Raw genomic sequence first — 25,701 nt, forward strand, 5'->3', positions numbered from 1 at the left:
TGTCCCTCGACACTCAGCTCAATCCTACATAAAGTCGCCCGTTGTTGTCCAGTAAGTCACATAATTGAAGCCCTGTCCATCAAAGAGCGGACCCAGAGTCACATCTGCACCGTCGGCGACGCCACTAAATTCAAGCGACGAATTCCCCGCACGAACCACCGAATCCAACGCAAGAGAGGGAGTAGCGCTCAGAGCAGCGTCTCCATAGTTCCCACAGAGGACGACCGGACCATAAGCAACGGCGGCGATACTGGGGTCGTCGTTGGCCGGAACTTTCCGCAGATGCATTGGCAGCTGGATATCAACCTTGTCGCCTGCAGCCCAGGTGCGTGAAACGACGGCGTAACTGCCTGGGCTGGCATCAACATCTGTCACCTGTTTCCCGTTGACCTTGATCACTGCGTTGGACGTCCACGAAGGGATGCGAATGTGCAGTTCCCAATCGCCAGTTCCGTCAACATCAAGAGTGGTGGTGTCACCGACGGGGAAGGTGGTGGTTTGGGTGACTGTCACCCCCATGTCGGACCAAGTCACAGCTGACGGAATAAACTGGTTGACATAGAGAGCATTGTCGCTATAGAAGTAAATCGAGTCCATGAGCTTGGTGTTGGTTTCCAGGGCTGTTCCTTGGCAACACCAGAAAGAATCATAATCCGTACTCCAGGTGCCACCACCCCAAGCTGGGCCGACGCCTCGACGCCCGCCTGGGTTGAGGGAGGTAAAGTATGTAATGTGCCCATGTTCATCTGCAGGGTTCTGCTGGCCGAGGAGATGATTCAGGAGGGCGTTCTCGTAAAAGTCAAAATACGCTGTGTTCTCCGGATCCAACGTCCATAACTCTCGTGTTAATTTCAGCATGTTGTAGGAGTTGCAGGCTTCAGCCGTGTCCTCGTCCAGGTATGCAGCGATGGCGTTGGGTTCATGGAAATGCTCCGCTTGGCTGTTGCCTCCGATTGCGTAGGTGTGAGAGTTGATCGTCAAGGTCCATGCATTGCGAGCAATATCGAGGTAACGAGTGTCTCCCGTAGCCTTGTACTCTCGCACGGCACCAATCCATTTAGGCACTTGGGTATTTGCATGTAGACCGTTAAGCTCATCCACATTGTCGGCCAGTGGATCAAATACTGCGGCGTGATCAAAGCGTTGGGCAGTGGCGAGCCATTTATCATCCGAAGTCTCCTGGTAAAGATCGGCCAATACATCATTCATACCACCAAACTCAGTCCCCAGGACCGCCTGCATCTGCTCTTCGCTCAAGGCGCTTGTCCGCGTGTCCACCCACCCTGCCAGGGATAGCAGAACGTCACGGGCAGTTGCATCCCCTACCAGACGCCAGACGGCCAGAAGACCAGCGAGGGTCTTATGGATATTGTAGTAGGGGACATTTCCGTTGCTCAAACTGCCGGCTTCCAGAGCATCGAAATCAGACTCGGGGAACCCTGACAAGTATCCGGTCGTGAACCCAGCGGCTTCGTTATTGGCCTGGCATTTTGCCAGCTCCGAAACAAAGTAGGTCGCCCTGTCCTGACAGTCGGCGTCGCCCAGAGTCGCATAGCACTGCGCCCAGGCACTGAGGAAATGCCCCTGGACGTGGGTGCGGAACGGGAAATCTGGAGCGTCCCAGCCACCGTTTGCCTCAGCACCTTGGGTATCAAGTTGATGGTTTGCACGGAAATTGTAGAGCAACTTCTCGACATCGACGAACTTCAAGTAGGCCAAGGTGCGGTCTTGGTTGTCGAGAAAGCGGCCATCGCCAAGAGTGAGCTCACTTAAATTGAAGGCCGACGCAGTGACGACTTCTTGCGCCTGCGAGAGCGCTGGCCACAACGAAAGGGCGAGAAGAGAGAGAGAGACTGGGAGAGAAGGTCCATCCCGTCCATTTCGGACGCCAAAGAGAGATGAGAGCATGTTGTCGATCGATCCGAAGGAGAAGACTCTCTGCTTGACCTGGAGAACGTTGAAAAACTCCTTGGGGATGGAGCCCGAGATATAGTTTTCAGAGTACGAGCCTGCGGAGCGACCCTCGGTTCTTATTGATGCAAACAAGCGACCACCCCTGTGCACAGATCACACAGGATCACACAGGATCACACCTGTATCAAGATTGCGGGGAAAGATCGGGAATTTTCCTGTTTTGAGAACACGGCAATTCCCCATTGGCCATCCGAGATGGTTCAGACACAAATTGCAGGGCTTCGCACCCCAGAGCCTGCCGATCATTTAATCTGGGGAGGGCTCGGTTAAAAGCTGCCGTACGGTTACTCTCGCATGGATCGTATAGCTAGCGAATCCCCCACAGGAGCATGATTTAACCTGACGACCGCCTATTACCCGAACTCCCTGGTTTGTATCTCGCGTGACTGATGAATGTCATGACAATCTCGAGCTGCCGGGCTCACGACGATGACCTGCAAAAGTATGCATCGGCGCATTACATTATTGAACAGGCAGACCCGTTATATACAAGAGTCATTCCTATGCACAAATCGACTGACCCCCCTGACAAGATAGTGGGCTTCATGGGGACCCCATTACCTTTCTGGACAAATGCAGATGTCATTCCTGGGTCCAGGACTTCTGGTACAAACGGTTCGGCTCTGAGAAGACACGTTCGGTTCGCAGATCACACCGCTGGAAAGCCGGGTAATTCAGGAGAGTATGAGCGATCTCACGGGAAGAAGAATGCGGCTCGGCCAACCTGTTCGTAGCCGAGAGATTGAAGATTTCAGATGTTGCATGCAACAGTGCGAGGAGCCCGTGCCTTTTTGACGAGGGAGCAGTCGCTTTCCAACCGAGAAGGCCACATGAGCCATTTTTCGCACAGTTTGGCGGGTTGCTTTGTGTTTGTCCCATCATTTCAGTCCCGGAAGGAAGATTTCTCGGAGTTTCGCTGGCATACTTCGCTCCTCAGGACCCTGCAACGTCACATCTGGTGTGCCCGGCCCTGAAGAAAATCTCGGTTGGACGATTCCACGGTCACCGAGGCACTCAATCGGATGTGGGTATCGCGCCCTGGTAAAGATTCCAATGTTCACCTTGACTGGCAGCTCATTCATGAGCGGAGGGGAGAAAAGCCGTCCCTGATGTGGAGGGTGGCATTTCGAGCTCTTCGCGCGATGAGACCCTTTGAAGAGATGACTAGAACTGCTCCGCGAGGAACAAGACCTTTTGCATCCGTCAGCAGCCTGCGCAGACAGGGGATTCAGGAAAGGCGGACAGTAATGTGGTCAGAGCGAAGAACGATGTTGAGCCTTTCTTTGCTTTACTGGTTCGATTTCCTGTAAACTTCAAACTGGAGGATTCATTCTCTTCATACCTTTTGATTCCAAACCCTCACCTCGATCGAGTCCGTTCTTCCACGGCCCTAGTAGTGAAGAAAGCCATTGTTGTTAACTCACCAGTTGCATCAATTTCATGATGTGCCTCAAAAAGTTGATGGTCTGAATTCTTCACAATTCGTTCAAGTACTAATGCTATTTAAAACCAAGATATCACACTTGTTGCGGTCTTCCATGATCTCTTCAGTGTAACGCCCTTCCTTCACCAGGCAAGAGGAGTTTGATACAGGTTCGCAGAAGTACCTCAACCTCAGAAGGGGACACGCCAGGAGTGTTGAGGACGATTGGTGGCTCGAGGTTGCGCGAGGCTGCACAGCCCTACCACATGAGCCCACTGCTCTGCATTCCGAACAAATCAGGAGCCCCAGCCATCCACCTGGAGGGGCTGATCAATAATATTGAGTTTGGTCAATCCACAAGAATGATGAGCAGAGGCAGCGTTAGGGTGGCCCCACTGCCCCAAGAAACGTTGCTCGGTACTCAGCTTGGCACATGTTGAATGCCCAATTAAGAAAGATTTAAGGTTATTATAACAGAATTTTTAGTTGTTTCAAGTGATTTTAATTGACTTTTTTGTTTTGACTGCCTCTGGTGTTGACATTACCAAGTGCCATAATATCCTTCCTAGGTTTTCACCTTTCACTCATGTATTATTGAATGATATTATCTTTGTTTTTGTGGTTGTTGGACATTTATAACAAGCATTTCATGCATGGTAAGGCTATATTCATTCTACACCTCCATAGCTTTGCAGGTTATCTTCAATTGGATAAACCCTGCTCCCTTTTTCTTTCACATTGGCTTGAACCATATGGCAGTTACACGTGACTGGTCGCATCAACCACCGTAATACAGGTACTTAAGCAACTGGGTCGCCCTATTTTCCATTAACCCTACGGCCAACCCAGCACTTTAGTAAAGTCTTGTTCGTCCCGATGGATATCCGGCTGCTCCCAGAAGCGGAACTCACCAATCATGGTGGGTTCCCAATTCCTTGTAGAACACCAACAGCTATGGTTGAGAAATTGCGTTCTTTGTGCGCTGATAATAATTTCCACGGATTTCAGAACGCGACGGACTCTGAGGCTCTCGATATAGCAGACCTTCACGATGTGATGATGGATGCAATTCAACTGGAGCGAGTCGAATTCGTTTCAACACTTCTCTCTCACGGCTTCCTGATAAAGCCTTCCTTTGCTCGAAAGGCGACAGTATGCAAGGCGAAGCGCATTCTCGAGTGTTTTCTCGAAGCTGGATGGGACATAAATGAGCCAGTTGATGCCTTAATACCTCCTGTGCTGTGGTATGTTGGTTCCGCTACCCGAAAAGACAATCCAATGACAGGAGATCTATTTTCTTAGCTACGCGGTAACAGACGCCGAGATGACCAGTTGGTTTCTGGAACGTGGTGCGAACCCGAATACGCGATGCGAGGTAGACTGCACCCCGTTGTCCTATGATGTTCGAAATGCACCTCTGAGTGCCATCGAACTAATGCTAGACCATGGAGGCGATGTGGGGAAAGGACAACTCCTTCAGTATGCCGTTTGTCGAGACGAGGAGCTTGAAGATGTCGTTTCCCTGCTTGTCGAAAGAGGTGACCCTTTGAACGCGACAATGTGTCAGGATGGCCCGACATTAGTGCGATTCTTTCCTATGAGCCTAGGGACTGTGTTGCACGTGGCAACAGAGCGGAGAAAGACGAATGCAATCCGCCTTCTGGTTGGTCTGGGAGCAGACACTGAGGTAAAGGACGCGAACGGTGATGCTGCTTTAGAATGGGCACAAAAATGGAATAAAGCGGAAACGGTGCGGCTGCTGAGAGACTTGGGAGCTCGTTCCTAAATATAATCCAAAATTGAGGTAGAATGAATTGGGACAAGTCACAACACTATAATCTTCTTTCAAGTACGGCCGTGTGTTTGCGAGTGTTCACAGTCGCTGTCCCCCTAGACAGCGTTCAAGCTTCGCCTAGCTTTTATTCTGCCGATGCCAATGACGATGGTCTATCCAAAGACCTAAGGTAAAGTACGATGGCTGAATTGGCTCCAAAAAGCGGACAGCGGCAGGAACTATATAGGGTGGAGGATATGGATGCTTGCAAATAGCCCGATGAGGTTGCCGAGCGAGGCCATCATATGCAGAAATCGTTCCTGAGTTTTGATGTGGCCACTGGGAAGCCATTGGACCGTCGTTCAGAGAACTGGGTGACACTCTTTTCTCGTCGACTCCAGCGGACCTCGCATTCACTAGCTGATATGTGTAGCACCCAGGATAGTCCAACTGTTCATATCCTGTGGAACAACACCCCATGCCTTAAGTAGTATATCCACGCTGCCTGCTCCGCAAGCATGCTACTAAGCAAGCACAGGTGATATATAAATATTCTAGTAGCGCTGCTGGCCTTCTTCCAGAAGGCTAGGAAGTAGTTCTTTAGCTATGCAATACTATTATTGTGTTCCATGCATATCCCGTCCCATATTACTTATTAAGCGCGCCCACCCCTACTTGCGTTACAGACTAGCAGTCTGGATAGCTTTAAAATTCACGTTAAAATGTTGTGGTTGGGGAAGAAGCAAATATCTATGTGTTAGGGTCTTGGAATATACTACTAGTAGTATCACCGTTGCCGTGGGAATTCCTAGTAGATTGAAACAACAATACATTCCTTTTCATACTCACGCGGCTCAAACTTTGGTCCACCACCGTGTCCGAGTAAAGCATATAGCTTGGCGACGAGACCTGCCCAACAACCCGTTCCAATTCACGCCTTCCAAGCGTTGCGGAACTCCTAAACGTCCGTACCAGATGTTTCGACAATATTTAATGCCTCTGACTCGTGCGCAATGCCACCCATCTTTCCGTATATCAAGGATTACTCAAAATCCTTTGAGCAGCACCCCCGATCCAACATTTCCCCCTCCTTTTTCCGCAGGCACGGCTTTCTTTCAGACATACAGAATATGCATCCTCCTGATGATCAGAGCTCTCCACCACTATTATACCAGTGGCAGGAAGGTGCAGAAGACCTTGAGATGTACACTCCTGGGGGCTACCATCCGACTCACCTTGGAGATCGCTTTTATGAGGGCCGCTATGAGATTGTCCATAAGCTCGAGTTTGGGTCATACTCGACTGTCTGGCTGGCGAAGGACCACCAGAAAATTAGATTTGTGGCCCTGAAGATTATTGCTGCATTCGCCTCGCAGGAGAGCAGGGAGGTACAAGTCTTGCGTTCCCTTATGTCAGACGAACAGGGTCACCCTGGGCGGCGCTGCGTTACGACATTTCTAGGCGAGTTTACAATTACTGGTCCCAACGGCCGTCATCAGTGTATTGTGAGCGAGGTTGTCGGTTGCAATGCTGCCAATTCCAAGGATGAAACCATGCCGTGGAAGTTCCCCTCACATGAATACAGCGAGGGCAATATCTGCGTAAGTTCTGCTTGGATTAGAGCATATTCATTCATGTAACATTGTACATGGGGGTAAGTACAGGTGAATAGACTTCTTTGAGGGCGAATAACTAACTGTTGTGATAGACCTACATTCAGGCAATATTCTCTTCCGACTTCCAGACTACAACAGTTGCAGTATTGCTGATATTTACTCTCGCTTTAGAGAACCTTCACGACTACCCGTGCAACGGTTGGACGGAAAACCAATTGGCCCTGAAGCTCCCCGATACTGCGTTCCTCCTGCGCGGACCTTCCAGGCCTGTGGAGAAATCGAAGACAACGCACAGGTCGTCATTGCTGATTTCGGCGAAGCATTTTGTGCTGAAGCGCCGATGCCAAACCATCAGCTACACACGCCGGTCCTACTTCTCCCACCTGAATCGATATTCAGCGAGTCTCTTGGCCCTGCAATCGATGTCTGGACTCTTGGCTGTACACTCTACCACCTCCTCGGTGAACGCCATTTATTCGAGGGATTCATGCCGGATGAGGATCACACAGTGGCCGAGATGGTTAGCGCACTGGGAACGCTACCAAGAAGGTTGTGGGATCGCTAGGAGAAGAAGACAGATTTCTTCCTTGAAGATGGATCATGGAGGACGGATACGCATCGTGCTCATGCCCCCTGGTCTCGATCTCTGAGGGAGAGGTTGAAGCTTATGGGCCGGGAGGGCGAATTTGGTTCGGACGAAGTAGCTTGTTTTGAGAAGTTGCTGAGAGCCATGCTGCCGTATGAGCCGTCCGAGCGAATTACTGCAGGGGATGCAGTTAGGTCAGAATGGATGCAAAGATGGGGTCTTGGAGCGAAAAGCCAGGCTGAATAGAGGAACTAAGAAGCGAATTCCAAATCTATCGATTTCTTCAAAACAGCCCGATTGGGTACAGTATAGAAGAGTGGATAAGGATAAGGAAGAGAATGACGGCAATGGGAACACAGATCTGTGTCGTTGTGTACAGGTATACGACTGTATGAATGTGAAGTGGCCTTCAAGTTGTCTAAACAAGAATAAGAAAGTCTATGTATTACGGATAGTAAGTCGTGTCTGGACATTCCAAACATATTACAGCCTCGCCCCCTCAAACAGCTCTGCCGGCCACCCCTGCATACACTGCCCATCATCGACACAGTCACCCGAAAGAACCAAGGTATGCTCCAACAAACAAGCATCCCTCCCCATACTCGACCCGCTCATGAGCCTCGACCCAGTCCTTAACACGCTCCGCTCACCCACAACAAGCGGATGCAACTCAAACTCCCCCCGCGTATTCAAATGGCACACCAGGCTGGCATCGTCAACCGCAACCCGGTCGCCGAGAGTCACCATATCCGGCTCTGTGAGCAGGATATTGGGATCTCCGTTCGCGAGTAACGCGCAGTCTTTCCCGATATTCGCACCCATGAGTCTGTAGTACAGGTTGAGGTATGCGGTTCCGGAGATCATAGGCAGGACGCCGATCCCGCGGTAGCTGTCCTTAATGAGGGTTTCGATTGTGAGGAAGAACTGCCACCGTTGATTGTAGCTGCTGCGGTCCCAGTGGTAGGCGCCCTCTGTGCGCCGGCCCATGACGGCCCATTTCGTGAGGATGACCACGGCTGCGCCGAGAATTGTCTGGGTGAGTGATACGGCACTGACGACGGCGCAGAAGAGGGCGTAGACGGAGAACGGCCGCCACCATTCGCCGTCGAAAGCCCGATAGTCCTGCCGAAGCGTGTGGGCGAGGACCAGCAGGCCGGCAAGGACACCGAGGAGTCGCCAGACGGTCGAGATTACCACCATGAGGGTCGAGTAGAAGACGATCCCGGGGATGTTGATGACGTGGAAGTTCGCCAGGCCCTGGTAGAACGCCCGTCCGAAGGGCTTCGTGGTATCCCTGCCCCTGCCAGCGTCACTTTCACTTCCGTCATGACGATCTATCTCAACCTCCTTCTCCCCGGGCGTTCCGATCCCGGAATCGACCTCGTCAACGTTGACCGCCACCCTCTCCTTCTTGTCCTTCTCCTTCTCCTGGCTCGACGCCGCAGAGGGGAACTGGATCGCGTTGCCCCCCCTACTCCCCGTCCACACCGTATCTGGGGGGAAGAATCCATTCCGCCGTAACAAGGATCCAGAACCCACCATCGCCATTTCTCCGATAGTAACACCGGGAAGGACAACAGCGCGATCTCCCAGCATGGCTCCATCCGAGATAACGACTCTCTCTCTTCCAGAGCCGTCAGAGGTAACGAGATACGACCGCGACCCGAAGACCACATCATTCCCGACGGTAACAAGATCGAAATCCTGGATGCCGGGCCCAACAGAAGGCCAGTAGATTCGCTTCCCAGCCTTAACGCCCAGAAGCCGGAGCATGACAGAGACAAGCTCGTAATGTTTCCCAATCAACCTCGTTAGCGGGCCCAAACTGCCACCGGGGAGGAGGCGGAAGAGCGCAGCCTGTCGGACCCTCTGTCGGCCGGATATCTTACTGATGGGGCCGGTCTTTGACTTCCCACAGGTGATATCAAGAACGGCCTTGAGGATCAAAACCGTAGCAAACCACGTCAGCGGCCCAACCACTGCATATAAGACCCTTGCAATGATATGCCATCCTATTCGGCCCGGATCGGTAAACCAGTACACGATCACCCTGAGCATATCATTGCCCGCAAGCGGGAAATGCAAGACAATCGGCACCAGACCAGCAAGCCAGGGAACTCTGAACATGAACCCGGCCAGTAACACCATCGGCTCGACGAGGACGGCGTTCCAGATCCAGTGCGGAGTAGGAATACTCGACGAATTCAGCTCCTTGTTCGCGCTATCCGCGGAAGAAGCCTCCCAGCTCGAACTATTCGGGCCCAGATGCGTGTCCTGCCCGATATTTGAACCCGGTGCAACGACTGTCCTCAGCCCAACGGACGAGTTGGAGCCAATGACTATCGGGGCAAGGAGCATAGATGTGTTCCGTTCCACGGCAAATGGTCTCACAATGCAGTTTTCCAACACGACGTTGTCTTCCAGCGTGATGAGATCGTGTTCACCTAACGACGCGGCTTGGTGGATGCTAACGTTTCGTCCAATCCGGGCCCCGAGCGCGCGGTAGTAGAGGACGCGCGTGGCGTTGAAGTAGTTGAATACACCCTGTCCCTCCCCGTCAGTATACTCCTTCAGGACAAAGGAAAGGGAGAACATACCACGCCGGCAACCCTAACTGCCTTCTGCGCCAACCACCACCTCATATGATAGCTCCCCCACATCGGATAAAGTCCTGGCTTATGCCGACCACACATAATAACCCATTTAAAGCATATCCCCGCAATCGGCGCCACACACCCGATTGCGATTCGAGCCGCCAGACCTACGAGTACGATATGTATTAAGCGGCCGACGAGCGTGTCGTCGAGTGGGAACCGCCGCGCCGTCTCGGCCATGACGTAGACAAAGATCGTCCATTGGAGGCCGACGCGGAGGGGGTAGAAGATGAGCATTGGGATCAGATTCGCGAGGAGAACGAGTGGGTTTGTGGAGCTTCGTGTCTCCGTGCATCCGGGCAAGGGAACCTCGTCCTCACCATCAGCGTTGGCCTTTGCAGCGAGCGATTTCTCGATTATGGATGTGATCGCCGCAACGGTGGGATGGAGAAAGAGGACGTCGCCGGCGAGTTTGATGGAGAATTCGCGACGGAGCGTGGAGATGAGTTTCCCTGCGGAGAGGGAGTCGCCCCCTGCGAGGAAGAAGTCGGTTTCTGGGGTTATGTCGTCGGTGGATTGGTTCAGGGCTGCGGCAAAGAGGCTGCGGACGCGGTAGGCCGGTGCGTTTGTTTCCGTTGCGGACGTGAGCGAGGACAGGGCTTCGTCGATGGCCTTTTCATCCACATCTCCGTTGGGATCCTGCGGGAGGTCGATCGGCAGGGATTTTATGCTGCTGGGGAGGAGGTAGCCGTGGACTGACGGGCGGAGGTGGTGGATTAGGGCAGGGAGGGTAATCGGCGTGTTGGACGGGTTGAAGAGGATTGCCTGCGGGAACCGGTCGATGGGGTTATGGCGCATCACGACGTCCGTGCCTGTCAGACGGGCGATGTCCTCTTGGACTTGGTCTCCATCGATGAGACACTTCGTCATCGGGACGGAGACGGTCAGAGGTGTTCCTACAGGCGGACACCGCGCTTCAAAATGTTTCTCCGCCATCGGGACAGAATCAGTCAGCGTATCCAAGCCTAACCGCTGCCCTAGTCTGATGCGCTGCAGCTTGTTATTCGATTTCGGGGCAGCGTCCATGTACACCAGAATCGCCGGCCACTTCGGCTGGTGCAGTCTATCCTGCACAGCTTCGTGGAGCTGGCGCAGATCCGGCCGACTCTTCCCAGGCGGGGTGACAATCACGGCCCCGACAACTTCCTGGAGGACATCATGGGGCGCCGAGAAGGCCAGCGTCTCAGAGACTCGGCCGAAGAGGATATTCTCTGGATCTCTTGCGGCAGAGAGAATCGCATCCTCCACTTCCAGCGGCGAGATGATCTCTCCGCCGCGGTTGATCACCTCTTTACTCCGCCCCGTGATAAATAGGTATCCCTCGGAGTCGAGATGGCCCAGGTCCCCAGTATCAAACCACCCAGATGCATCGAAGACGCTCGTATCAAGACCCTCGGGCCTCAAATACCCCGAAAAGACGGGGAACCCACGCACGCAGATCCTCCCCGTTGTCCCGGCCGCCACTGCCACGCCGGCGCCATTGAGAATCGCAACGTCCGGGCCAACAGGCCGCCCCGATGTCCCCGCTCGTCCAAGCTCATAATCCTTCTCCGGCGCCGTAATCGGGGCGCACTCCGTCATGCCATAGCTCGGCAAAACAACACATTTAAACACCTCGCGCAGCTGAACAGCTAACGTGGCAGGTATTCCGCCGCCAGCATTACAAATAAACCGGATCTGCGACTTCTGCACTGCATCCGGCCGGTGCTCAGACTCGGATAGAATCATTTGGTGCATTGTCGGGGTGGCGTAATACCATGTGGGAGCGTGGGATTCGACCACATCCCAAAACAGATTTGCGTCGAAAGACGCGCAGCAGATCGTGCAACTGCCTGCGAGCATCGGCGCGTATAGGCTGCGGACCATTCCGCCTCTGTCAGAGTACTAGATTAGCTGCTGCATACGGTACCAGGGTGAGGGGAGGCGGCATACATATGGTGAAGAGGCATCATGTTGAGACCCCTTGAGCTCTCGTCCAGCGCGACGCTATCCATCGTAAACACTGTGCTTGCGAAGAGATTATACGTGGTAATCGGGACTAGTTTCTTCTTGCCGCTTGTCCCACTCGTGAACAGGAGGATTGCCACGTCGTCGGGCCCGTTATTCGTTGCTGGGCTTTCAGATGCAGCAAGGGACGTGGAGACTGCGGTGACAGTAAACGTCAAATCTGGCTGTGGCTGGATACCAAACACAGGTAAGTCATCCAGCTGGACTTTCTGTGCATCCGTCTCAAGCATGAGAACTGCATCTGCATGCACAGCCTCGATCTCAGGACGGAGCTGGTCCGCAGCTAGAGTCCTCGCCATCGGTACTATTGTATACCGATTCGCAATTGCTAGACAAGCCAGAGCCAGAATTGGGCCGTTCGGGAGCATAACCGCGACTCTGGGCTTCTTGCCCTGCCCCTGACAGGGTAACCGCAGGTCGAAGTCTAGCACAAACCGGCGGAGCCCGGCGTGTGAGATCTGTGTATTTGATAATGGATCCATCAGGGCTGGTCGGGAGTCGTCCCGGAGGAGATGTGCAAAGGAAGTATACCCATCTTTCATACGCTGTTGCACGCGACGGATCAGCGCATTGGTGGCTGCGTCTTGCCCGTCTCGAGACGTTGAGGGGAGGTTCAGCCAGATGTGCTGGTAGCAGCGAAGGATGTCCACGGCGAGCCACGGCTGCTGCTTAGTATCTTGGACATGGCTATCGAGTAAAGAAGCCAATCGCTCCAGGGCTCCAGATTCTGGATGCGAGGCAAGCAGCCGCAACTGCTGCAGCTCGTCTTGCAGCATGTTTTGACCTTGCTATGGAGACAAAGACAAAGGGAAAAAAGAAGCGTCTGCTGTGCATGATCTGGGTCCGTCGACGCCGGTCTTACTGCCCCTCATATATGTCCTATTCTTTCGAGACTTGGCCTCGGATCCCGTAGCCTACCAGGAAATCACATTGGCCCTGTTATCCACCTGTGGATCTCAATAGACACACGGTCTGGGAACTGCAGTCCCGAGCGGACTATCTCCCGAATGTCCGATCCGTTGTCCTCAACAGAAACCGAAAGAGGAAAAAGAAAAAAATATGTACACTCCATGCCCTCGAACGGAGTCGCTATGATTGCCAGGAGTAGCGCCTTGGATCATGAGGATTTCGTCACATCAGTGGAGCAATGTGGACAGGCTTAGGGTTCCGAAGGATCAGCCAGGCTAGGGATCAGCAAGCCCTCTAGCAGGCCGTCCCGTGAACCAGTCAAGTAGGCCGAACCCCCTCGTGAAGCCGGTAGCTGGTGCAAAATTCTTATCTACATCAAGCAGCTGTGCCGGTCGAGATTATCCAAAGACTCTCGCCCGTGTTTCAGCGTCGAGGTACGGTTACAGCCAAGCATCGTCGCCAAGGGGTGATCAGCAGTGTTACGAAGAATGCTTCTGGTTCTCTGATTTTTCTCGACCCTCAAAGGACGCGGAGAGGATCCTGGTTTGAGATTCATGATTGTGGACTTGCTTGCCAGTTGTTTCTCTCAATCGATCGAGACCGCAGATTGTCCCACCTGATCGTCGATGACGGATCAACCCAGCACCCGACTGAGTATAGGGGATGGGTCCAGAAATTGCAATTTTTCGGAAATGTCAGGAAATCTCATTATTGGTGAAAGCGAAATCCGACTCTTGCAACTGTTCCAACTCTTCAACTCGCCGAAGACGATTCTAAGAACAAAGCACCGTGACAGGCGCAAAGTGTCCTTTTCAACATGGAAAACTGAATACCTTTGCAATCCCCTGAAATTTGAAAACCAATTATTGCTCTGCCACCTCCTAATATTGCTCCACCGCATTCTCCTTTCTTTTGCTTTGATGATTTAGTTGCTCTTTCCTCATCTGGTGGATGTGAAGTTCTCTCACAGGCTTCCTTGCAGGGATAAGTATTACTAGCACCTAGACCTGAGGAAGTAACTGAGATTCTTCATCACCTCTATAAGAATTAGTCTTCCGGAATCTCCCCGTAGCTCGCACCTCCGTGCCTCAGGAGATTCTGCACCCGTGCCTCCGCTGCCAAGGCTTTCGGGATAGCCCGAGCGGCTTGGCAACCAACGCTCTCTTTCCCTCTGCAGGCCAGACTCCGCAGGGTGACAAATTCTCCATTCGACCTTCTCGGGGCATCTCGAGCGCGAGTATTTTTCCCGTCAACGGGTAAGCAGCAACTCCGAAAGCATGGATCACGAAGGTGCGAACACATCGCTCCCCCTATGCTTTCTCTCACGTCCGAGAAGAACCGTCTCGTCGGGATCTCGTCACCCAACATCTATCCCCCCGGAGTCTGGTCCGCCCGAGACGATCAAATATTGTCCGTCCAGAGGCTGATCGAAGAGAATTGATTCTGCACATCAGCCTTGGCACAAAGCACGTCGCAGTTGAGATCATCCTCTAACACTGCGCCACCCGACGCATCCCATCACATCATCGATGGCACTGAATCATCTAAGCCCGACTCTAATGCATTGAGTCTCCCACAACCTCAGCCAATGCAAAGACCTTTCAGAGGGCCAAGATGGATCTACTTCCTTGCTTCCCGTCTGGGCGCCTAGGGCGGGCCGCGCGAGTCGAGGGAGCATCCGCCCCTCGGCGCTTATTCCGTATTCATCCTAGAGGTTCTTCTTCCTATCATGGTTCGAGGCGTCGGCAGGTGGGCTTATCCGATCGTCAGGTTGGCCTGGACTAGCTCGTGGACGGGATCCCAGCGACTGGTTGACACCGTGGGTTGGGTGCCACAAGCTTCCCGGTGGAATTTACCGGTGGAATTTGCCACTGTCTGCCGATTGAGTTCTTCATCGATTAGCTTGAGTAACCCGATGCTTATGATTCCGGAAAATCTCCCGATGCGTTACTCGGCTGATCAACAGGGCAAGATTTGTGCCTGGAGGAACGTACTAATGAAATTACTGGTTCAATCGTAGGAGAGACAGAAGAGTAGAACAGTCAGCGGCGGGTTATGGCGCCGCTGAGCTATGAGGAAGACCACGGTATGGTTGGCAACAAGGGTTTGGCTCTTAGCCTCGAGTCTTATCGACCGCTTTTGCGACGGGGGGGATGCTGGCTTCTCGGAGGTCTGTAATAGGTCGATGCCTGAGCATGGACGATGTAACGAAGGGAAAAAAGGGGTCAGGCACTCAGCTTGCGAGAGAGATAAACAACTTGCAGCTCCGGACGGAGGAGGATGGTGGCTATATCCCACCGGAGGATTGTGCTGTAGGAGGACCGTCCTTGGTAGAGGAGCTCTCGAATTCTGCCAGGATGTCTATTGGAACCGCTCGTCAGATATGTACATGAATTCTTGAGTATGCATGTTTCGCGAGCAACAACGCCGACGTCCGTCTTGGCTACGCCCCCGGGGTGCTGAAAATTTTTCTGCAAAGTTCTTCATCAGCCTGCTGTCGTTCACATGCATCAACCACTGCAGCAACCCCACTCCGGCGCCGCCGGCGAAATGGCTGGTAGCAGCGGGCAACTGCCATCCTCCCTCTCATCCATTACCCTTATCGTCAGCCCCAACGTATCAGGACGATCACCACACCCAGGCACCTGATTAGGGTGTTTGACCCGCCGTCGGCTCCACACTCGCTGCCCTGTCTTCCATGGGATTCGCAGGACGGCAATCGCACCGTTGGCTGTAGCTGCCGTGATTCATGTTCTGCAGAATCATACTACCTTGTTTATATTCCCGTACCGGCCTGATCTGCTCCAACCTAAGCGCTGGAATGGGTTGGCACGTCCCGCATTAATGACGTCTATTGGCTGTTTCTGTAGAGGTAGAAAGCGATGCCCACCTTCCTGTCTCCTGCATGCTGTCCAGCCTCTGCTTCTAGACCCATTGTGGATTGCGCGCTACCTTCCTGAATGGTCCTTATCAAGGAGTCCTGGGGTGGTTCCGTAGCAACAGGTAAGTTCTATAGCTGCTGCACAAGGGAGTGGGTAGGAATGGGTCTCAGGTATAAATTCCACAATTGGTCTTGATAAGTATATTTCTGTCCTAATCAAAGAAATGCTGAGAAGAACAACGTGGACCAGGCTCTGCGGCTCTGCGACTCCGCGGCTCTTGCGGCAGTCGCTACACGATAGTTCTTGCTGTCCAACTGCAGCGAGTTCCCTGTTTCTGGTGTGCACACAACACACGCAACGCACGCAAATCTCAAACGCATCAATTCATCATCGCGCTGACGTGCCGATCGTGGCAAGATCTTCTTCTCCTCAGGATGAGGCTGTGTCGAAGGTGGGGTACTAAGCACGCTGCATTTATGGGGATTTCTCTTGATATCTGAAGAGCCTCGAGGGCCGGTTTGTAGAAATCTCACAACGGCTGCATCCACCCTGGATGCAGCCCACTAAAAATAACCTCCGCGCGCCAAGGCTGGCTCCCTCTACTTTCACATCCTCGCGCCGACATCACCAGCGCTTGGAAGCTCCAGCTCCCCCTTTATCATTCAAGGTGGCAGGTCTTAAATGAAACCCAACGCTGAACATGTCTCTCTATCCCTCCCCTCCCTCCCCACCCGTGCAACTTACTCCCTACGAACGACTGGACGCCTTCCTCGCTAGGAGGCGCCGCATCCCCGCCGATCTGCTCGAAGAACTAAAAGGCAGCCTGTATCGCCAAGGACACCTCGGGGTTCCAATCTGCCTTCAACAGATGGGTCCCCTACGGGCTCGACATACACGAACTCACCCCAGTCATGCGAGAAGCGGTAAGGAGGGACTTCGCGCAAGTCGTCTCGACCTTCTTGTCCCACGGACCGACAGCACTCTTTAACTGGGCTCTCGAAGCATTACAGTACAAGTCAAAAGATGTTCTAGCGGCGCTTTTGCAGCACGGATGGAATATCAATAAGCCACGGGCCGAGACCACGCAACCACTCCTAGGGTAAGTCGTAAGTCCCTCATCCCACCAACACCAGCAAATCACATAAACCAAGCTACCAGTCTGACCTCCTTCCCGGATACGCCGTCAAAGACGAGGAGATGACCCTCTGGCTTCTGGACAACGGCGCAGACCCAAATGCCCAAAGCTACGTTGATGTCACGACCCTATCCTGGGCCGTCGAGGAAGCCCCCATCAGTACCATCAAGCTGCTTCTTGCTCGGGCTACCACGCCTGGATTGGCTCGTCCTTCGGAAAAAGCATAAGATGTCCAGCCGAGGGGCTGTTACGAGGGTTTTGGCAGTGCAGACAGATGGTAAAAAAAGTTGTAAACAAATCCACGCCCACCATGGCACAGAATCAATGGTAGAATGCATGCCAAGATAATACGGGCCATATATGGAGATTCAAAAGCTTCAGGCATATATTCACCGAGAGTCAGATAAACTCACGCTCAACCAAACAGGGATATATAGTGACACAATTGTAGCAGTTCAGGCCAACTCCTCTAAACTCCACTAAAGACAGGTCTCAGGCGCCCCGTTCCTGAATCGCCGACTCTAGAATCGCCACGATTTCGGGATGATTGGAATTCACCGCCCAATCTAGAGGAGTCCTATCAGTGGCATCCTTGATGCTTGTATCGGCGCCTTGCTCAAGTAGATAGCGAACGGCATCTACCTTGCCAAGCCAGGCCGCTTGATGCAGGGCAGTGCCTAGCCCCATGAAGAAAAAAAGTCGCCATGAGTTGTAATGGTTCTCGTACTGCTTCCCATTTACGAGGGCGCCGCGCTCAAGGAGCAGGGCTAGGACTTCAACGATTTCAGATTTGCGGTTAATAGCATGGTGAAGGGGTTCTCCTTTGTGGACATCTGCACCACGGTTAAAGAGTAATTTGATTGTGTTAAATGAGGCCTCCTCGACGGCCCAAGAGAGCGGCGTAAGGTCGATTGAGCACTGTTTGTTTGGATCAGCACCGTGATCCAGAAGCCATGTGGTTAGTTCCTCGTCGTGCACGGCGTACCTGCGATGGGAGTGATAAGTATCGGGCAGATCCTGAACAGCCGCGTGCAAAGAAACTTACGCCAACACAGTTGGACTCAACTCTCCCATAGGCTGATTTACATCCCATCCATGTTCCATAAAAGTGTTGAGTACGCCAGTGGCTTTGCTGCGCACTGCTTGGATGGCGTAGCTATTATATATTGGCTGGCCATGAGATAGAAGAGTTGAGATAATCTCCGGGAAATTATCCTGCACGGCCTGCATCATGATGTTGGAGAGCTCGTGGATGTCAAACCCATAGGAGGTCCACCTGTCGAACGTCATCTTAAATCTGGGGAAGTCTCGGGCGCTGCAAGCCGCCTGCATCTCGTCGAGGATTGGTTGCGGTGTTTGCCGTGGAGGGCTAGGGAGTCGCGTAACGGGCGGCGCCGTTGATGGCGGTGGAGCAATAGTGGACATGGCATATAAAGGCAGTCTGAGCACTATACATTGAAGAGATCCCGGTGGCCCCAGGGACGGACTGCTGTTGGCAGCAGAGGCAGAAGGGAAGGGCGAAGGTCGGATTGGAGCGGACAACGACATAATTTGATAGTCAGCCGCCTGTGCCAGCCCCGACTAAAAGGGGTTATTTTTAGTTCATCTGAACGCGAAGGCCACCACCAGGCTCTCTTTGTTCATGGACCCCGTCAGTCGAAGGGCTCAACCACCAGATCAAACCTGCCAACCAGGTTTGATCTGGTAGCCGCCCTCGAGGGACTCAGCCCGGGCCACGCCGCCGTACTTTTTGATCATGGCGATACGCCGACGAGCGCGAGGCCGAAACGATCACGATGATCGGTAAAGAGGAAGTGGGTGAGGAGGAGTCCAAGCGACTCTTACAAGATGCCTTCCTACCCAGCCGCAGCTTCCTTCCCTGATCTCCTGTTTTCACGCTCAAGGCCCTGCCTGCTGTTTAGTTGACTTCAAAACAATTGGTGAATATTTGCTTGCCAAGATGTCCGCCCAAGTTCCCGAAGGCATGCTCCTCCAATTGATAAGAAGACAGCAGGTGCTTCACGTTCCTATGGGTCAAGTCGGATTTGTTGATTTCCGTCAAAGGCGAGCAATCGGCACCACCGAGCTCGGCTCTTGTTCGGTTGTTGTCATCGCCTCGAAGCACGGCGCAATCCTTGCCCATATCCCCACCCCTACCAAACGCATTCTCACCGGATCCCTATGCCGGGGACAACAATGTTCGACAGATGATGGCAGAGGTCAAGAGACAGCATGACTTCCATAAGGCCTTGGGTTTCTTTTCGGATCCAGACACTGTAATCGTCTGCGCCTGGTTTAATAACCAGGTAGCGCTGCCGGATCAGTTGGATATTATGCGGAGGTCTCTCCAAGAAATGGGATATACCCCGGTTATACGTACCTATCATGTCCCCGGCAATCACAGCATTCCGGGGCAGGGTGCGGTCCTTATTGATTCGGGCTCACGTACACCAAGCGGAAAGCCCACAATATACATCGAAGATCAGCCAATTTGAGGTCTACTCAGATACGACGAGACTCGACCCTAAAATTGTCCTTCGATTGGCCGGACGCCAGTGGCGAAGCTGGCTTTCTTCTACATTGGTGTCTACACTGGACTTTTGGATACCATTTACTCTTGCTCCCTCTAATAGAAAGATGTATATTTGCGGCTCTATTTGAATATACTATCTCCATTTCTTTTCTCCGATAGTTTCCTTCCTTTTGATCCGCTCTCACGCATGTTCCTAACCGTTCCGCCTCTCCCCGTGCGATATATGGACTGAATATGTTTCAGCAAACGCCGTCCTCCCTGTCGTGCGTTCAAACCAAAATAGTCCGGGAATTCATCGTATTTTACTTCCTCTACTGTAAGCGGGACGTCGTCCCCCGCAAACTGCGGATACGCGTGCTTCCGGGGCACGGCGTCGCACTGCATCGAGAAGTACGGCTAGGTTTCCCAGGGCTCGAACGCTGTGTGTGTGTGGAAGACGGCGGCGGAACCTGCGGAGCCCGCGACGAGTCGGCATTTGGGTGTGGATCGGTCCTGGTCTGAGAGGCCGAGTTGGGAGCCGTCGTTCTTCAGGACAATCTTGTACCGCGTGCTGGTTGCAATGGGTATGCTTGTTGAGTCGTGGATGAGGAGATCAAGGTTTATTGCCTTTGCCGTACCTCCATGAGGTGGTATTAGGGGGGGTTGGAGGCTATAAAAGTGTGACGGTTAGGAATGGAGGGACCGTTTTCCAAGATCCTTACCGGGACCAGACCGAAATCAAGCTCATTTACTGATTGTGGAGCAAACTTGCTGTGGTATACATCAAGTTGTGCAGGTGCTTCATTCCAACCCCGCTCTGCGGCTTTGCTTATCTGCTGACGAGAGAGCGCGACAAGGGATTCCACGAAAGAATCACAAGGATCCCACGAGGCGATGGGGCCGTCTGGAGATTTACCACCTGGCCCCGGGCAAGCAGAGTGTCTCTCTTGATTCCCAGGAGGACTCTGGTCACTTCTCGAGCCGCATAGCGAGGCCGCGGAGGTGCGCACCCCCCGCACAGTCCAGCTGTTTCCACCATCCTCCAGGATCTAATTCCAGAATTGACGAATCGCCAGCGTTAGGCGTCCCAATATCGATTCTCCACCGCGGATGGGCCAAGATGCTCCAGCTTCGCCCCCAAGTCAGCAACGTCAGACCCGCCTCCCACCACAGCCGTCAATCCGACAGACAACGAGCACCATCATCAAGAACAAAATGACTCTTCCTACAATAATCCTCGTCCACGGAGCGTGGCACACCCCTGCGAACTACCAGAGCTACATCAGCGCCCTCCAAGCACAAGGTTTCATGGTCCACTGCCCCCTCCTCCCGAGCAGCGACAAATCTCTTCCATCGACCAGCTCACTAAGAGACGACGTAAAAGTCGTCCGAGAGTTAGTATCCTCACTCACCGCCGCCGGAGAACGGATTCTCATGATTATGCACTCGTACGGCGGGGCAGTCGGCACCGATGCCGTCGAGGGCCTAGCATATCCCCGCCCGTCTGCAAATGGAAATCAACGTCCCGGGGGTGTTATCCACCTTCTTTATTTATGTGCGTTCATTCTACAGCCTGGAGCGGCTATCTGGGATATCGTCCAGGAAGCCGGGTTCGACAAGGTCTTTGACCAGTACGTGCATACGGCCGAGGACGGGAGCATATTTCCCCTGGACCCGGGCTTAGTGTTCTTCGGTGGAGATGATTCAGTTGAGAAGGAAACGATTGATGAGGCGCTGAAGACGCTTGTCAGGTTCCCGAGGGAGTCGCTTACCACGCCTACAGCCACGGCTGGAGTTGCGTGGAGGGACATCCCAACGACATATGTGCTGACGCAGAAGGATTACAGTATGCCTCGGACTTACCAGGATATCATGCTTGCGAAGGTGAAGAGCGAGGGTGTCGACTTGCGAACGAAGGACTTTGATACGTGTCATAGTATATTCATCTCGAGGGAACAGGAGATGGTCCAGTTGGCAATTGAGGCAGCCAGTGATCAGCGCAACGTTTCTTGAGGTCCCGAGGTCATACACAGCAAATACTATGATGGGACGTTACTTCCTTGGTGGTCGTATGGTTAGAGCTTGTGTTATGCCATTTCATCATCCCCACTGATAGCAAACATATATCTTTCCAGAATTCGCCGCATTTCGTGAACGACGGCTGTCTGATGAATCGTTGGTCCAACTTATCGTGGCTGGTTCAACGATTATCAACCTGCTTTCGTAGTTCGGGGACATCTGGAGCGGTGTTTCTTCCGCGACCAGGATGAGCCAAGGTATATCCTCGTTATGATTCCGATGATATGCATTGACGATGAAAACGGTGCCCAGGAGGGCTAATGCAAGGATGAAGGATGAGGCACAGGAGACTGAGAAGTATACTGCGTAACCTTGTTCAAGACCTGATGTCATAAACGCCTATTTTGAACCCTAATAACGGCGCTGCTGGGATTGGCCGGAGCGCCCGCAACGCCACCAGAGTGACTCTGTTCTTTCACCGCTATTGCAAAAGCCTTAAAAGAATCCCGGAATTCACTTGCTGGACAGTGACCCCCATTCTATGTACATCACGTGATAAGCCTTGACAGCAGGTTCCAGGTGGCAGTGTTTCTTCATCCCTCATCCACTGACCACAGACCATCCCTTTCAGCGTTGGAAATCCCATCAATAACGGCCGATTTGCCTTTTAATCCCTCATATTGCCTGCCTCGTGATGGCCTTTGGAGGAAAATCCGGTTTGGATGCGCTTCTGCACAGACCAGAGCAGGAAAGTTTCTGGACTCGTTTCCGTAGATCACCCGTGACGGTTCTCGCAAGGTATATCTACGACTCTCGCGCTGTGGCAGAGACGAACGCGCGAAATGTGAACCGCGTCCGGGTCGTCTGTATCTCGGATACTCATAACACTCGGCCCGTTCTCCCGGACGGCGACATTCTCATCCACGCAGGCGATCTGACGCAGTCCGGAACTCGACAGGAGCTGGATGAACAGATCAGCTGGCTTGATTCGCAGCCGCATCGGTACAAGGTCGTGATAGCCGGGAACCATGAGCTATGCCTTGACTCGAGATTCCCCGCCCCGCGCTGCAATGAGGACGACCCCGTTAGCTGGAAATCACTTATATACCTCCAAAACTCATCCACAACGCTAAGTTTCGGCCACGGTCGGCGTCTCATGGTCTTCGGCTCCCCCTACACCCCCAAACACGGAAACTGGGCTTTCCAGTACCCACGGACTAACACCGCGGTCTGGGAGGAGATCGGGATACCCGAGGACACGGATATCTTGATCACGCACGGCCCACCAAAGGCCCATTTAGACCTCGGACGGATGGGATGTCTGTACCTTCTCTCAAGGCTATGGAAGATGAGGCGTCGGCCGGTCTTGCATGTCTTCGGACATGTCCATGGGGGTTACGGGAAAGAGGTAGTGCTGTGGGACGCATTTCAGCAGGCGTATGAGTCCGCCATGGATTGCAGGTCGAGGTGGTTCAATCTGGCTAGACTTGCATGGCTCAGGCTGGTTAGGTTGCTTACTGGGTGGAGCTGGGACGGCCAACAAAGAACTGTCATGGTAAATGCGGCCGCGGTGGGAGGGGTGCGGGATGAGAAGAGGAGGGAGGCTATTTGCGTTGATATCTGAGAATGGAAAGTGTGTCAAGACCAGTCGCCCAATCCACTCTCCAATGCCGTAGACATCTCTGAAGATCTCATCGCGCTATAGCATAATATACCTTGCTTAAGTCCTCGACAGGCGAGATTGAGCAGCGGACAAGGGAACGAAAATCCTCTGCGCAGTTCCCAACCTCAGTCGATGATCATCCAACGCAATTATCAGAGCTTGCGAGGTTACCGTCTCCTGTCTCACTTCGAGATCGTTCAAATCAATCTCTTCCTTCCTAGATTATGTTCCCCGTGACTCTACGATAGTACGCACCATGCCCAAAGGTATGCATAACCCGTTGCCCGCATCCCTGCCACTTCCCTTCCTCGGTGTCCATTCGCTAAGCTAATCAGTGACTCCAGGCGACTGCAAAGAGGCAGCCCAGATCCTCGACTCGTTCATCAACGGCTCGTAACGCGGAAGTCCCGGGCGCGAGTTCCCCGCACGCGCATTGGCAAACGCAAAGGTTGAGAGGATGAGGGTGTTGAGTGAGGTTTTTACGGGGGATCAGAGTCTGGGTCAGGAACAGGAACAGGAACAGGAGACTGCGCCTCAGGGACCATCTGGATCCGAACCAGTGTCAGGACTGGACTCAGGGACCCGATCGCGGCAGGGCGAGCCTGGGAGCCGCAGGTTAGGCTGCTGCATTTCCACCGCGATGAGAGGACCGATTTGCGATGGGCATCAATCTTCAAGGTATTAATAGACTAGCTCAGGTTAATGCAAATCTCGCGAGCTTTGGGACCAATCGCGCGCCGTTAGGCACGAATTTCTGGAGTCCGTCTGCGTTGACGTGGCGGAGTCGCACAGCAGATCCCCTGGACCTTCATTCCACATTTTATTTTCGAGGCTGTGCCTTTTTTTTTTGTTTTTCACATCCTTTAATACTTCATCAAGATGCAGTTGCATCGATTCCCAATGAAGATCTAGAACGCGACTCCCATCGCGATGGCCGACCGCGAACTCAACATCCTCGCCCTCGACGGCGGCGGCGTCCGCGCCCTGTCGACGCTGCACATCCTCAAGAACATCATGGAGGCCATCGACCGCGAGAACCCGCCGAAGCCGTGCGACTTTTTCGATATGATCGGGGGAACCGGGTCTGGTGGGTATGTCCTCCTCCTCTCGTTCTCCCCCTCCGTCGTCCTCCGTCGTCCTTTTCCCCTCCTGACAGTGAATTGAAAAAGGCTCCTCGCAATCATGCTTGGCCGGCTCAAGATGGACATCGACCAGTGCATCACGGGATACACGAGACTATGCAAGCACGTCTTCGGACGCAAGAAGCGCCTCTCGCTGACGGCGATGGGATCGCGCAAGTCGAAGGCGAAGCACGACGGGACGAAGCTGGAGTTTGCCCTCAAGTCGATCCTCCGCGAACTCGGCCACGAGGATCGCGAGATCCTCCTGCAGGATATGGATCTGTCGTGTCGCGTGTGCGTTCCCAACCTCCAATTCCAAATACTCTACGGTGTGGGCATATTGTGGCTAACAAAAGAATGATGTTTTGGTAGATTCGTCTGCGTCACCGACGCCTCCACACACAAACTCGTCCCCCTAACCACCTACCCGAGCAAATACTGCCCGCATGAGCTCTACAAGTCCACCAAGATCTGGGAAGCCGGGGTCGCCTCCTTCGCGAACGCCGCGCTCTTCGACCCGATCACCCTCGGCCCCTCGCGCCGCCGCTTCATCGACTCCTCCGCGCAAGCAAACAACCCCATCCGCGAGGTGTGGATCGAAGCGAAGAATGTCTGGCGCCTGACCTCGCTCGAGGCGCAACTGCGGTGTCTCGTCTCGATCGGGACCGGATTGCCCACGATCAAGCGGACGGCGGCCGGGCGGAATAGCGGCGGCGGTGGGGGTGGTGTCTTCTTTGCGGGTTTTGGGGCAAAGAGTGCAGATGCGGCGGGGGGCGCTGTTGACCCGGAGGTCGAGACGAATAAGTTCATGCAGGAGCATAGCGAGTTGGATGATGATGGGCGGTTGTTCCGGTTTGATGTGCCAAATGGGCTGGCGGAGATTGAGCTCGACTCGATTGCGGAGATGGAGACGATTGTCGATGCGACGCAGGATTACCTTGCAAAGGAGCTGGTCTATAAGCAGGTGAGGCGCTGTGGGAAGGCGTTGGCCAGGCCGGCGGGCAGTGAGCTGTCTTTCAGGAGATAGATTTGACGACGTCTTGTTTTGTTGCCATTTCCTATGTTGGTTTTCCCTTTGGAGGCTTGATTGATGTTTATGAGCGACGATTGATACCTACCTAAGTCTTTACTCAATGGATACTTCACATAATACGCCAAATCGGGGTCGATTTCCCAGTCACTGAGGGCGCGTGGAGCCATTCTCTCCTTGCCAGTCCCTGGGGACTTGGAAGCAGATGGAGAGATAGACTTGGGGGGGTTGTAAAAGAGCTGAGCGTAGATATCGACGTTCCAATCGGTCTGGCCCGATCTAATTCGCCTCTTGACGTCAAGCCGACGACCAGATATAACCACCTCGTCTCTGCGTTTCCCTTACTACACCGCCTGAATTACAAGAATCCTGCATATTTCGCTACACACCACGAGC

The 25,701-nt window shown here is 53.3% G+C and overlaps 10 protein-coding genes across 10 annotated transcripts; 7 read left to right on the forward strand and 3 right to left on the reverse strand.

The window, feature by feature from the left end:
• Nucleotides 1-24: 24 nt before the first annotated feature.
• BJX67DRAFT_370567 (uncharacterized protein) lies at nt 25-2,220 on the reverse strand (the record flags this gene model as incomplete). The annotated part of the gene is made up of 3 exons (XM_071030936.1): nt 25-626; nt 660-1,853; nt 2,094-2,220. 3 exons carry the CDS (start codon nt 2,218-2,220, stop codon nt 25-27), a joined length of 1,923 nt encoding a protein of 640 aa, XP_070888702.1.
• Nucleotides 2,221-4,243: 2,023 nt separating this feature from the next.
• Nucleotides 4,244-5,224, forward strand: BJX67DRAFT_346872 (ankyrin repeat domain-containing protein). The gene is made up of 2 exons (XM_071028459.1): nt 4,244-4,641; nt 4,700-5,224. Exons 1-2 carry the CDS (start codon nt 4,274-4,276, stop codon nt 5,181-5,183), a joined length of 852 nt encoding a protein of 283 aa, XP_070888703.1. The 5' UTR covers nt 4,244-4,273; the 3' UTR covers nt 5,184-5,224.
• A 1,077-nt stretch (nt 5,225-6,301) lies between these two features.
• Nucleotides 6,302-7,619, forward strand: BJX67DRAFT_370568 (kinase-like protein; the record flags this gene model as incomplete). Its single annotated transcript, XM_071030937.1, has 3 exons — nt 6,302-6,776; nt 6,880-7,307; nt 7,353-7,619. The coding sequence occupies 3 exons, from the start codon at nt 6,302-6,304 to the stop codon at nt 7,617-7,619; spliced, it is 1,170 nt and encodes a 389-aa protein (XP_070888704.1).
• A 237-nt stretch (nt 7,620-7,856) lies between these two features.
• On the reverse strand, nt 7,857-12,810 carry BJX67DRAFT_378781 (uncharacterized protein; the record flags this gene model as incomplete). Its single annotated transcript, XM_071032406.1, has 3 exons — nt 7,857-9,917; nt 9,971-11,900; nt 11,960-12,810. 3 exons carry the CDS (start codon nt 12,808-12,810, stop codon nt 7,857-7,859), a joined length of 4,842 nt encoding a protein of 1,613 aa, XP_070888705.1.
• A 2,058-nt stretch (nt 12,811-14,868) lies between these two features.
• On the forward strand, nt 14,869-15,399 carry BJX67DRAFT_320430 (uncharacterized protein). The gene has a single exon (XM_071027325.1). It carries the CDS (start codon nt 15,015-15,017, stop codon nt 15,342-15,344), a length of 330 nt encoding a protein of 109 aa, XP_070888706.1. The 5' UTR covers nt 14,869-15,014; the 3' UTR covers nt 15,345-15,399.
• A 1,337-nt stretch (nt 15,400-16,736) lies between these two features.
• On the forward strand, nt 16,737-17,187 carry BJX67DRAFT_378782 (uncharacterized protein; the record flags this gene model as incomplete). Its single annotated transcript, XM_071032407.1, has 2 exons — nt 16,737-16,924; nt 16,977-17,187. The coding sequence occupies 2 exons, from the start codon at nt 16,737-16,739 to the stop codon at nt 17,185-17,187; spliced, it is 399 nt and encodes a 132-aa protein (XP_070888707.1).
• A 233-nt stretch (nt 17,188-17,420) lies between these two features.
• BJX67DRAFT_391741 (ankyrin repeat domain-containing protein) lies at nt 17,421-18,466 on the reverse strand. Its single transcript, XM_071034842.1, has 2 exons — nt 18,006-18,466; nt 17,421-17,945 (listed from the first exon to the last, which is right to left on the reverse strand). The coding sequence occupies exons 1-2, from the start codon at nt 18,383-18,385 to the stop codon at nt 17,453-17,455; spliced, it is 873 nt and encodes a 290-aa protein (XP_070888708.1). The 5' UTR covers nt 18,386-18,466; the 3' UTR covers nt 17,421-17,452.
• A 2,169-nt stretch (nt 18,467-20,635) lies between these two features.
• Nucleotides 20,636-22,024, forward strand: BJX67DRAFT_346883 (alpha/beta hydrolase). Its single transcript, XM_071028460.1, has one exon. It carries the CDS (start codon nt 20,688-20,690, stop codon nt 21,483-21,485), a length of 798 nt encoding a protein of 265 aa, XP_070888709.1. The 5' UTR covers nt 20,636-20,687; the 3' UTR covers nt 21,486-22,024.
• Nucleotides 22,025-22,032: 8 nt separating this feature from the next.
• Nucleotides 22,033-23,785, forward strand: BJX67DRAFT_346885 (Metallo-dependent phosphatase-like protein). The gene has a single exon (XM_071028461.1). The coding sequence runs from the start codon at nt 22,186-22,188 to the stop codon at nt 23,113-23,115; it is 930 nt and encodes a 309-aa protein (XP_070888710.1). The 5' UTR covers nt 22,033-22,185; the 3' UTR covers nt 23,116-23,785.
• A 299-nt stretch (nt 23,786-24,084) lies between these two features.
• Nucleotides 24,085-25,302, forward strand: BJX67DRAFT_378787 (uncharacterized protein; the record flags this gene model as incomplete). Its single annotated transcript, XM_071032408.1, has 3 exons — nt 24,085-24,245; nt 24,324-24,569; nt 24,648-25,302. 3 exons carry the CDS (start codon nt 24,085-24,087, stop codon nt 25,300-25,302), a joined length of 1,062 nt encoding a protein of 353 aa, XP_070888711.1.
• Nucleotides 25,303-25,701: the final 399 nt, after the last annotated feature.

This window comes from Aspergillus lucknowensis (assembly GCF_044049455.1).
Source record: "Aspergillus lucknowensis strain CBS 449.75 chromosome Unknown BJX67scaffold_8, whole genome shotgun sequence".
Lineage (NCBI taxonomy): Eukaryota > Fungi > Ascomycota > Eurotiomycetes > Eurotiales > Aspergillaceae > Aspergillus > Aspergillus lucknowensis.

Excerpts from the sequence above, each read along its gene's own strand:
- BJX67DRAFT_346872 (XM_071028459.1), top strand. The coding sequence starts at position 4,274 with ATGGATATCCGGCTGCTCCCAGAAGCGGAACTCACCAATCATGGTGGG. Across the intron at positions 4,642-4,699 it reads TTAATACCTCCTGTGCTGTG|CTACGCGGTAACAGACGCCG; the intron begins GTATGTTGGTTC and ends CTATTTTCTTAG.
- BJX67DRAFT_320430 (XM_071027325.1), top strand. The coding sequence starts at position 15,015 with ATGAGGAAGACCACGGTATGGTTGGCAACAAGGGTTTGGCTCTTAGCC.
- BJX67DRAFT_391741 (XM_071034842.1), bottom strand. The coding sequence starts at position 18,385 with ATGTCCACTATTGCTCCACCGCCATCAACGGCGCCGCCCGTTACGCGA. Across the intron at positions 17,946-18,005 it reads TTGAGTCCAACTGTGTTGGC|GTACGCCGTGCACGACGAGG; the intron begins GTAAGTTTCTTT and ends CTCCCATCGCAG.
- BJX67DRAFT_346883 (XM_071028460.1), top strand. The coding sequence starts at position 20,688 with ATGACTCTTCCTACAATAATCCTCGTCCACGGAGCGTGGCACACCCCT.
- BJX67DRAFT_346885 (XM_071028461.1), top strand. The coding sequence starts at position 22,186 with ATGGCCTTTGGAGGAAAATCCGGTTTGGATGCGCTTCTGCACAGACCA.